At 45.4% G+C, this 12,371-nt stretch overlaps 1 protein-coding gene across 1 annotated transcript in view; it reads right to left on the bottom strand.

Moving 5' to 3' along the window:
• Positions 1-4,992, bottom strand: part of LOC141993505 (protein eva-1 homolog C-like) — a 54,594-nt gene extending 49,602 nt beyond the window's left edge. The window contains exon 1 of the mRNA XM_074963048.1: positions 4,810-4,992. Within this exon, the coding sequence (XP_074819149.1) occupies positions 4,810-4,918 (109 nt within the window). The 5' untranslated portion in view covers positions 4,919-4,992. The remainder of the gene's footprint in view (positions 1-4,809) is intronic.
• Between the last annotated feature and the right edge of the window lie 7,379 nt (positions 4,993-12,371).

The following is a 12,371-nucleotide window of genomic DNA, read 5'->3' as shown; positions in this document are numbered from 1 at the left end:
AGTGATTTATTTTGACAACTTTTCAGATTAGTTTTACAGCTATATCAGAAAATGAATGATTGCTTGGTTATTTCATTTACCAAAGGTAATTGAAGCAGATAGTTCAGCTCCCAATGACTTCATAAATATCTCCAGTTCAATAGGTTAATCATTAATATTTGGAGGATTTTCTTGCCAGGCTATATTAGGAGGAGAACATCATCAGACAGACATTTAAATTTTTTATTTAACTAAAACAACAACGTTATGAATTCTGGATTTTTTTCTTCAACAGCAAACATAATATTTTAACAAAACAAGCATATTAATTTTTGAATTTAGTTAAACATTCAAGTTTTTTAAAATCAGGTTTGTTTTTGTTAAAATTGTTTTTAACTAAAATACTTAAATGAAATATTAAAAAAAAAAGAAATTAAATCGACTATGTCAGCCATATTGGCTTCTGTAGCTAACTCAGTCGTCTTCACCTTCATTTTCCTGTTTGTTCATAATCTGGAAAAGAAAAACAAGCTGTCCTGCTTTTTCAGGTCCCAAACGATTTCTCAGTTTGGAATGAATTAGTCCAAAGGAAGAAAATATTCTTTCTACACCGGCAGAAGAAACTACTGCTGTTAAAAGTGAGATTATCATTTCAACAGTCTCTGAATCCAAGCGCTTAAGTGATTTTACCAGTTCACTGGTGTGTCTTTCTTTAAAAGATCATCAGCAAACATATATTTCTTGAATGGTTCTTATTACCAAACTGGGTCTCTTTTACGGCCTGCTGCCATTATAGGTTTTCCCTTCTAATGAGAGAATGGTATGGTAGAGCTCAAATCAATGAAGGCTACACTCAGAAAGACCTCAAGACTTCTGGAATATGCTGCTCAAACAGTTTCACTTTTGTATCTACTGCCTGTCCCTCCCTTCTCACATTTATCTCCAGACTTCTTCTCCTTGTCCAGACCTATTCTGCCCCCAACAATCTTCTATTCATTGAACTTTTTGAAACTTTGCACTTTTAAAGAGAGGTAAGGGATTGACTCTGTGTACACAAATTTGCAGAGGGAGAATAGGGTTGAGGTCTGTTATTTCTCACCTCTATATATTATTTATTTATTTAAAACATTTTTGCTGTTAACAAGCATGTTATCTCTGGAGACACAAAATCCACAGTTTGAGAATGGCAAAACTAAGCATCTCTGATGGTATCTTCTAGACTGAGCACTGAGTCCCATTGGGTAGATAGAAAGATTAACCTAAATAATCTATACAGAAGCCCCTGGAACCCCATAAAATTGGGTCCCTAATCCATGAACTATTGGAACTCATTTACAAAACTTTTCTTAAACATTACATGAATATATTGTCTCATACTATAGAATTAGAATTTATAATCCCTAGTCCATTATGAGATATCATTGAGCTATAATGTATCTTAATTAAAACTATCTTTAGATAGGTTTTTTCCTCAAAAAGCATTGTATCAAAAAATCTGATTTAAATTTAAAAAATCCAATTCCATAATCTGGAAAATAAAAACAAGCTTTCCTGCTTTTTCAGGTCCCAAACGATTTTTTTTAAATCCAGTCTGGAATTCCTAGGTTCCTTAGAACAGGAGCATTCTGGGAACTGTAGTTCAAATGGTCTCCCAGGTCCGGGAGGGTGTGTGTGTGTGTATGAGAGAGGGGGAATCACGCTTTTGGCAGCCCACACCACCTCCAAGTGTGGCCCAAACAAGAGAGATTTCATTGCTTGATAGCCTGCCATACATGGTGCTGACCTGTTCTTTAAACTCCTATGTATATTGAATGGCCAACTGAGCTTACAATGACAACTTAATTGTTGCCAACTCTCACGATTTTATCATGAGCTTCATGACGTTTGATGGTTTCTTAAAGCTCCAATTCCTGGAGTCAAGTGACTATATGGAACTCTCAGCTTTTTTTTTTTTTTTTAAAAGTACATTTCTAGCCCTGATGGTCATGGAGAAAAGCTTGAAAACATGATCTGAGGGCACCCTAAAAGCTGAAAACTCAAAAGGCATCTAATAATCCAAATATATATAAAATGTATTGGGCTTTTCTTTAGTCTCGTGATTTTAGGTGCCTGATGCCAAGCATTCAAAAATGATTCAATACCGCAGTGTGCTCCCAACTCTCACTCTCTCTTTTAGCTGGCACCTCCCAGCAATGATTGTCCTGACAGTTCAACAGTTTTCTTTACAACCATTAGGACTAAAAACTTTTATTTTAAAATGAAATCTGAAATGAGGCCAAAGCTGGTGAAGGTACCGGTGGAACGTGGGTACATGGTATATTGCGTAATACCAGAATCCAGCCTCTGCTTTCACAGCTGCGGGCGGATTGGGGTACATTGTTTTAGGAGTGTTAGAATTAAACAGACTTCAGTCCATACATTTTTTTTAAGGAACGGGGCTTGAAGGGACTTGTTCCTGCCTTGATGTTCCAGTGACTCAGTCCCTCTTCTCGTGGTTATGAAGTTACCATAACCCTGCCTGATGAAGCCATTTCCTTTTATCTTACTGCAGCCCCATCTGTTATTCTTAGTAACATCTTGATATGCATTAATGCTTCTACAAGATGCTTAGGTTTAATGAAAGGCAGACAGTTCAGTTTATTATCCTACTAGCCCTGGGCTGTTTACTGTGAAACCCAAAAATACACAGCAGGTTTCAGTTTACCACAAAATGGGAAGCAGCTGGGTTTCGCTCAAACACTTTTTGGTCCAGGAGTCTTTGGACAAAGGTGGGGGGAAACATTTTGCTCTTTCTGGCTAGGCACAAATCTCTAGAGGCTGAGCTGGAGTTTGACTGAGCTTAGTTGGAGAAAAGTCACAAACTGTAATGGTCACATAGTAGGGCCAGTTTCTCTACTTGCATAAATGGCTGTAGCTCCACTGAAGTCACAGGAGTTTGGGTGCTCGGAACCATTGGGCCCAGAGGGGGTACATTTAGCTGGGCTCATAAATTCTAGGGCCAGACATTTAATTGCTCTAAGAAACCCCTATCTGCTACTCCAGCACCATGAAAGGACCTTGAAGCAGGTGTAAGCAGCCCCCAAAGACTACCTGCAGTGCAAGGGTGCTGGTTCAAATCCAGGCATTAGAATCCAAATCACTGCCCATCTGAACCCCTGCACAACGAAAAATTCCAGCTCTCTCGTCCCAGCCAGAGACTCCATTTGTGGCTGTGCTCTACCCAACCCCTCATTTCATCCTGTTCATTTCACAGAAGCAAAACACTACTCAAATGAGGGTCCTAAATATATATGGCATCACTGGGCTCCCCCGACTTGGGTGCCCTCCAGGGTCAGGCTGTACCTGCCGGAGTTTCCCCAGAGTGTCACCCACACAAAGGAATACTCTCTCCCTCTGTGGCAAATGCAAACCCTTTTAGTCATAGAAAGGGCAACAGTCTGCGGATCCTTCATGGTAAAACAAAACCCCTCAGTAAAATACACTCACAATGCACCAGCTCTTCAATCCCATACAAAGGTCTGTTCCCAGATCTCTCACCTGAGTCATTAACTACTCGGTCCCAGTTCCATTCCCCTGTCCCAGGGCCTCACTCTCCAGGCCTCCACCTGAGAGTTCCCAGACCTGCTGCTCTCCCATGAGCCTTGAAGCTATTAAGCCTTGCTCTTCCTTGAAGATTTGGAGCTCAGCCTTCTCCTGTAGCCCCAAGTGAGGTCTCCTGTGAGAGGGCCCCCGTCAAGGCTCCACTGCCCCAGGGCTCCTCATCTGTGTGTCCCACTTCACTCAGGGGAACCTCCCTCTAGGACCATCTTCTTATTCCTGGGCCCAGTACACACTGACCAAACTGGTTCTTCCCCTCATTCTCAGGGGCCTCTGCAGCAACTTTCCTACAACTTGGCAGGTTTCTCCAGCTCTAGCCAGTCCTCCCCATGGCCTTCCACAGAACTCACCCCAGCAGCCACAGTTACTGTTCTCCTCCAGGCTTCCTGCAACTCTCTCTCTCTGGGGCTAGTCTCTGTTCCTTCTGTCTGTGTTCTGAGGAAGCTCTCCCCTGCCCCTTCCTGTCTTCCTCCCCCTCAGCCCCAGGTGCCTTCCCTTAAGCCCAACTGGAAGGCAACTGGCCAGTCACAGGTGCATTGGACCCAACTCCTTCTTCAAGGTCCCTGTCACACTATGACATGTGGGTTCTAAAGGCTGCTCGGCTTTGTCTCTGTGCCTCACGGCTCACTTGTACTATGCCCAAACCTCCGCGGGGCAGGGAGGAAATGTCACTGGGGTTAAAGCCTCATTGATTCACGTCTCACATAAGGGATCTTCCTAGAATTCATTTTCTGCTTTGTGACTTCGTCATTCTAACTTGGCCAGCAGCAGCAGTGGCAGTCAGGGCCCTTCTCCTAGACCATTTGTAGCAAACACAGAATGGCCAGAGCTCAGGGAAGGTATTGTTTGCTTTGGGGTCTGATCTGGGTCAGACAGAGAATAGTCTTGCTGGTGAATCACAGCCGTCTTGAACTCAGATGGGGTGTGTTTGTTTGTGTCACTCATTCCCTGACTCACCAGAACTAAATACAGCCTGTGCCACCCCCACACCTCTGACAAATATAACCCTGCCCTACCCCTGCATTTGCACTGGTGGGAATCCCTCCCTGGATAGGTCTGAGAATCTGATCTCTTGGGTGTACAATTAGAGGAAATTGTCCACCCATCTCCACCCCACCCCATCCTCATTCACTGTCTGCTAAGAAGTGGTAGCGATAACAGGGCTAAGACTTAAGAAGATTCTCCTCCCTACAACCTACCCTCACCCTCCACTGTGCCATCTCACAAACTCACCTGAGAACTCAGGGGCTGCCTTCAGCACCGTTGAGAAGAAAAGGAAGCCCAGCAGTGCCCCCAGACATGAGACCCGAGCCCCAAGCAACCGCTGAGACACAGTCATCATGTAGCTTGTCCCAGATTCCCTGTCGCCTGGGTGCCAGAGCCACCGTGACTCCAGTCCGGGTGGGATCTCATCTTTCGTTGCTGCTGGTGCTGTAGCTCAGAGGCGCCTATTGTCCATTAACAATGGGTTGGTTCTTTTCATTGCCAGAATTATTAGGAACTTGTGTGTGTGTGTGCGCATGTGCATGCGCGTCTCTCTCCCTTCAATGAGAAAATGACTCATTAATTAACCAGTAAAGTCTCATTCTCAGAGCTGGGATGTCTTCCCCACCACCACCACCACACACACTTTAAAAGGAGGAATATGTCACAACAAAGGTCCACTGGAATTCTGCAGCAAGACCTGGTGGGGAATTGTGCCACGGAGCAGGGTGCACAGAGTTTTCACTGCCAAATGCAAACAACATCTCTCCACAAATCAGGGTTTCATGTACTTGCCAGATTTCTAGCTTACACCGCTAGTTTCTCAGAAAGACGAAAAGCCATTTTTCCTGTTTAAACCATGAATAAAGATATTAAATATATATAATCTCCATCTCAGCAAATGTCCAGTTAGTCTCCATTTTGCATTTAATGGAATGGTGCCCGGCAGCTGCCTGCCACACAAAGAGGCATTTTCCAGAGGAAATGTGCACCCTGCACCAACCTCACAAATGCTCATAAAATGATCCCTTGCATGAAAATTCACTCAGGGAGAGCAAGTGGGCTGGTTCTCCCTGGCAGCGGTAAAGCCCCATAGCTTCTACCACTCTGTATGCAATTCTAGCTGCCTCTATCCATCCACAGCTGCTCTCCCCACCCTCCCCTGCTGAGAAATCAGTAATTTGCCTGAGGCATTGAACTGACTTTTTGGGGGCACTCAGGACACACAGCACTTTCACAAGTGGGGGAAAATCTTCAACACATTGTTGTTATGCCTGGCAGTCTGAAAGGGTTACAACGTGGGCTGTTACTTCAGCTGCAGAACTTTGATAAGCCCAAAGCAAAGGATTCTTTCCTCCAAAGTCCAGAGAATCAGCTGCTTAGAATCTGAGGTCAGCACCAGAAAGAAAAGATAACAGTGTCAGGGACAAGGGCACTGGCACAACTCTTTAAAGAGCTCTCACATGGCTGTTAGAAATCTGTGACTCCGTGGTATCAAGCAATTTACCTGGAAAATGTCACTTGCAGCAACCTGCAAGGAACTTGGAGAGGGGAGCACCGGGGGCAGGAGGGAAGAGTTTGGAGAAGGAAGTCAGTCTGTGTGCACATGGTTGGCATGCTAGCTGCAGCATCTCTGTAAAAAGGTCTCTTTAGAAAGAGCCAGGTTAGTTTCAGAAATCAGGAGCGTTCTCATGTTATTGCCCAGTATATAGTACATAAAATTGCCTTTTCTTGCTCAAGAACTGACTGCAATGTCCTTAGATTTATTTATGACTCTAAATTGTTTATCAAATAATTTGGGTCAGCACCTCCTTTGGAGCAGTTTGTTGGACTATTCAGTAGCTGTGCTGTTTTGATTGGTCACGTAGTTTTGTTTCTGTTCCCCTACTGGACAAGCATAACTCTTAAAATCAGGTTTTCCCCTTGTGGATACCCTGATTACAAATACCAAATGGGAAGTGTTTGTGCAGCATTATCTGTTGCAGCTCTTACCACAGCCTGGCTCTGGCTTCTGGCCTGGCCAGGGAGCAAGACATCAGGGGGAAGAGGAAGAGCGGGGCCTCATGGTGAAGGGGGGGCTAAGGCCCACTTCAGCCCCTGCCCCCACTGTGAAGAGGCTGGTGCCACCCCTGTGCCTCAGGCAGGCATGGGCAGTGCCACAGGGAATCCGGTACAAATGCTGTCCCAGAGTCATTCAGCCTGGGACCGTGACTTGAACTCTGCATTTCGGGACTGTCCCACACAATTCAGGATGGGTGGTCACCCTTCCCATGACTCAAGTTCCAGATAAACAGCCCAGAATTAGTGCACTTCCCTTTTCTCCTACTTTAGATCACTGTGCACTGTTGCCCACAGCACACCTATTGCTCCATCACATTGTGAGACCCTGCCACTGTTCTGTGTCAGTTAATGAGAGTTCCTGCCCAGGCTGTGTCTCAGTGTACTGATTCCAAGCTCACCCCAAATGTACTGTGCTCCCCTCTTTGTTATACCTCTGTGGGCAGGCCCAAGTAAAGGCGGGAAAATGGGTACTCTACCAGGGCCTGGTCCAACAAGGGGCCAGGCTAGAGGGCCATAAGCCTGTCTCCATGAGAAAAAAAATTCAGGCTAAATTGCATTTGACTAAATGTTATTTATATGTTACTAAATATGTTTACATGTTACTAAATGACTAAATGTTATTTATATGTTAATTATATCATCCCAGTGAGTCTGTTTGTATCCATGCGGCATCCAGATCTAGCAAGATCTGCTGAGATTTACCGGAGCTACTTAACAGAAGCAATATTCCGAATAGGGAGCTGGTCCTCCAGGGTGCCTAGAAGGGCTGAGACAAGATCCCAGGGACAGGAAACAGTACCTCCAGGGTGCCTAGAGAGCATTTGTCACTGGTGTATTATTAATATATGTTCCATACTGCCATGTCTGGCTATCAATACAAATCAGAAAGCCAGGAATATCAGGATCATAAAGAAAGCGGGGTGGGGGGGGAAGGGGGGGGAGGGGAAGAGAAGATAAAGGTCTCCATCAAGCCTCCAGTTTTTCAAGACAAACAAGACCTGTAAACAGTCTAGCTCGAGCAGTGCCCAAACTGGGGAACTGGATGAAAGAACCAGCAAGGTGAAAGGGATTTCAATATAGAGACTGTGGAAAGTGATGAAGACAAGCAGCCAGATGAATCATGTGATTCCAAGCTAATGACTTCCCAAGATAGCCGAGTAACATCGCCACCAGCACCACCAGTCTCAGAGGAAGGTTTTCAAGAAACAGGAGAGAATAGGGTCGCAGTCCATACTGATTCATGATTTTTAAAAGTTCCAGGATTGTGACCTAAATACATTACAGATTCTGTTCATCAAAAGCCTATTCTGTCTTGTGCACCGAATTTCAGAGTAATGCAGAAGCTAGTAAAGTCAATGCCAAAAGATACTGACGGCCGTAGTTTTCCCTGAATTTCTTCTCAAATGTAGGACTTCCTTCAACAGAGAAAAGACTGGTTTCAAGTCTACTTTTGGAAAAGAACTTAAGCTGCCACCACATATCTTACTTAATGAGATTGACAGTACATAACAACAACTAATTTTCAGTGAGGTGTGCATAGCCCTGTGAATTTTTTGCACATTGCCAGTGACTGTGGCAGAAGCTGAAAGACGTTTCAGCAAGCTAGCACTCATCAGAAACTGCAGCCAATCTACTAGGGCGCAGGAAGGCTTAGGTCACCTTGCTGTTTGTCTATTGAGTGTGAACTTGAAAGAAAACTTGACTTTAGTGAAGTTGTTCATGATTTTGCCATGAAAAAGGCCAGAAAAGGCAAGTTGTAAAGAGACGAGGCCTAACTCTGCCATTTCAAAAATCAAAGAGTATTTTTTTGTTTCATTAACTAATGTGTCTGTGTAGGATGGGATGGGGGCCAGTGTTAGGAGTTTGCCCTGGTCCCAGTGAAATGTTGCTTGGGGCCTGTCAGTGTACTTGTTATAATTACACACCAGGGAACTCATGTCTCCCACAGCCATCATACATCAGTATACAGATGCTGTCCTGCATCTGTTTTACCTGAGTTCATTGCTACCCCAGCACCACTGCAGGCAGGGGATAACCGAGGCTGTCAGCACTACAGGAAACAAACTCAGTGCCCTACACATAGGTTCCCTTTCTGAGTGGGCAGCATTACAATTGGTTTAAGTAATACTCCTGATATACAATAAGAGCATCTCCTGTGTCTAGGCTATTGCAAGGCCAGCCGCAGGAGGTGGGTGGCTGGGTGAGATACCTCAAAGAATGTCTCTTCCTTCCTGTCCTTGGGCAGGAGGTGAACAGCAGAGGACAGCTTCAGAGCTGCAGGGTATCACCAGGCAGGTGATGATATGCTCCACACCAGTGGCTGTGTCTTATGGCTCCATGCTATAACAGCAGGAGCTCTGAGCAGAAATGCTTCCCACGCGCTCCACTGCAGCAGACAACTTTGGTCACCAAAATGTCCTTACAATAGCTATTTTCTATTTTCTATGAGCAATGGCATGCTCATTTTCAGAAATCTCTGAATTCTCTCTGCGACTCTGGGGTGACTCATTCAAGATAGGAAGCAGGGGCTGTGTGCTGCGTGTGAGCTAATCCTCAGCATACTTAACACTTTCGTGGCACTTATTATCTCAGAGCACTTTAGAAAGGGATTTTTGCCCCCATCTTACAGATAGAGAAACTGAGGCATGGAGAGGCGAAGGGGCTAGCCCAAGATCACACTCAGTGTCAATGTCAGAGTGGATGAATCCACCATCTGACTTAAACAACAAGCACTTATTAGGAGGAGACAGCAGCAAACCAAACAAGCCGCTTTCCATCAGAGTTTCCAGCTTCATCATTAAATCAAGATTGGATGTTTTTCTAAAAGATGTGCTCTAGTTCAAACAGGAATTATTTGGGGGAAGTTCTATTGCCTGTGTAAAGAGAACAGGAGGACTTGTGGCACCTTAGAGACGAACTAATTTATTTGAGCATAAGCTTTCGTGAGCTACAGCTCACTTCATCGGATGCATGAAGTGAGCTGTAGCTCACGAAAGCTTATGCTCAAATAAATTGGTTGGTCTCTAAGGTGCCACAAGTCCTCCTGTTCTTTTTGCGAATACGGACTAACACGGCTGCTACTCTGAAATATTGCCTGTGTAGTACAGGCGGTCAGACCAGGGTCACGTCTACACGAGGAGCTTAGGGTGTGATTCCCCCCTCATGTACACATGCGTGCTCACTCTCGGTGAGCTAGCATGAGCACGAATAGCAGTGTAGCCATGGTAGCAGCAGCAAAGGCACTGATTTTCCATGCCTAGGACAAACCTACCTGAAACCGGTGGGTACACGACTAATCCGTGTCCCTGCTGCTGCTACCAATACTACTGCAGCTAACCTGCCATTTATACTCACACTAGTTCGATGAGAGCTAGTGTGAGTATATGTACACAAGCAGGGAAATCACACCCCAAGCTCCTAGTGTAGACATAGCCTACATGGTCTCTTCTGGCCTTGGAATCTGTGAAGCCTCCATTTTTGCTTAGTCCCACAGACCACAGCCTTTCTGAAATTTTCAGTATAGCCCCCCTAGTTGCTGAATAGCATAACTGCAAGCAGTTATCATTACAGAGCACAGCTCCCCTGATTCCAAGGCTGGGGCTTGTGCCGCTGGCCCATACGTGCAGCCAGAGCAGAATCGACCAGCACTTTGCACTGTGGCTGACAGTGGGTGCTGCTGCTACAATACCGAAGTGTGCAATGCTGTTCCAGGCAGAGGCATTATTCTCCGACCCCTGCTGGGGCTCAGCCTATGTCCTGAAGTATGAGGGCCGGCAGGAGATCTGTGAAAATAACTGAGTTTTTGGTTCAGTGGCCACATGGGAAAAGTCAATGAAGTTTTGTTTCAAGGTGGGAGGAAATGGCTTGGTTTTGAGCGGAGTTATTTTTTAACTTTCTTTAAAGTCAGCGTGAAGTGAAATTTGAAACAAACAAGTCAGTTCAAAGCCCAAATGGAAATGTTTTGGCTTCTTTCCAAGCTTTTTTTTTAAACTGAAACAATTTAGTGAATTTGACCTGAATTCACGACATGGTTTGATCAACCTGAATCCACATTTTTCATTGAAAAAAAGTTTCATCCAATAAATTGCCCCCTGCTGTAATGGAGAGGCTTCACTTTTGTTTTCCTAGTGGATGCTCTAGCTCTAATCAGGAATCTCAGGGCGGGGATGGGAGGTGGGGGTGGAAGGGGGGAGGGGGAAGGGAAGGGCAGCCAGCCGGTAACAACATCCTTCCCTTCTGGAGAAAAAGCAAGTTGGTCATGTTTTCTAATGAAATAACTTTATAGAATCATAGAATATTAGGATTGGAAGAGACCTCAGGAGGTCATCTAGTCCAATCCCCTCCTCAAAGCAGGACCAACACCAACTAAATCATCCCAGCCAAGGCTTTGTCAAGCCGGGCCTTAAAAACCTCTAAGGATGGAGATTCCACTACCTCCCTAGGTAACCCATTTCAGTTCTTCACCACCCTCCTAGTGAAATAGTGTGTCCTAATATCCAACCTAGACCTCCCCCACTGCAATTTGAGACCATTGCTTGTTCTGTCATCTGCCACCATTGAGAACAGCCTAGCTCCATCCTCTTTGGAACCCCACTTCAAGTAATTGAAGGCTGCTCTCAAATCCCTCCTCACTCTTCTTTTCTGCAGACTAAACAAGCCTAGTTCCCTCAGCCTCTCCTCATAAATCATGTGCCCCAGCCCCCTAATCATTTTCGTTGCCCTCCGCTGGACTCTCTCCAATTTGTCCACATCCCTTCTGTAGTGGGGGGACACTACATCATCTCCAGTACTAGGCTCTTACGCTGAGTCTGATTGAGAGATTCCCTGCTAAGGCATAGGGCAGTCACTTCCCCCACTCCTGTGCTGCAAGGACAGCAGCGCCCCCCATTGGCCCCTGGGAGTCTCTGGGCCAAAGAGAAGGAGCCATCCTCAATCTCCGTGTTTTTATCTGAAGAGCTGATCTATTTATGATGGACTTTCATGGAGCCAAAGCAAACTCTTTGTCCCAGCAGCCCCCAATCAGCAAAGGACAGAGTGTGGAAGGCCGACAGTAAAATTCTCCAGCTTCTCCTAAGTCCCCCAAACCATTCTTCCCCTCCATTTCACCAAGCATTCCCTCTCCTGCGTGACCTGTGCAAGGGCAGGGGACACCTGGAGATATTCCCTTGTTTACTATGGACCAAGCAGATCCCATCTCCCCTGTCACGCAGCCCTTGATGATACACACAAATATCTGTGACAAATCCATGAAACTCTCTAAGGAAATGGGGGAATAACACATGGAAAGCGAACTTGATCCAGAGGAGATGAGCCAGAGCCACAGCTTCAGATCAGGATCAGAATTGAAACTCCTGCTGATTTGGGGGTTGCTCACATCTGGGGTTCTATCTCAGCCCACAAAAGTGAGAGGCCAGAGGTATGAAATTCAGACCCTTCCCTGGATCTCTGGGGCTTTCCCCAAAGGGCGGAGAGAGATTCAGATCTGAGCTGCCAGTGTGGACCCTGCTCAGATGTTGATGTTTAAGGCAGATACTATGTATTTTAAAGTTGTGCCTAGTAGAGGGAAATAGGCCTCTTTTATCGGTGAATCTGAGGTCTCTCCCAACAACGCTTGCTTTCCCTTAGTGAGAGTTGTGGGGTAGGGAAGGATGTGCTCTGGAGCTGGGGACTTTTTGCCTCCTGGACAGGATAATTAGATAAGTGATCTCTCCAACTGATGAAGCACAAGACACTTCCAGCCCATTTCCTGT

This window comes from Natator depressus, chromosome 9 (assembly GCF_965152275.1).
Source record: "Natator depressus isolate rNatDep1 chromosome 9, rNatDep2.hap1, whole genome shotgun sequence".
Lineage (NCBI taxonomy): Eukaryota > Metazoa > Chordata > Testudines > Cheloniidae > Natator > Natator depressus.
The sequence above is the reverse complement of the archived record's forward strand: the minus strand, read 5'-3'. Positions and strand labels throughout refer to the sequence as shown.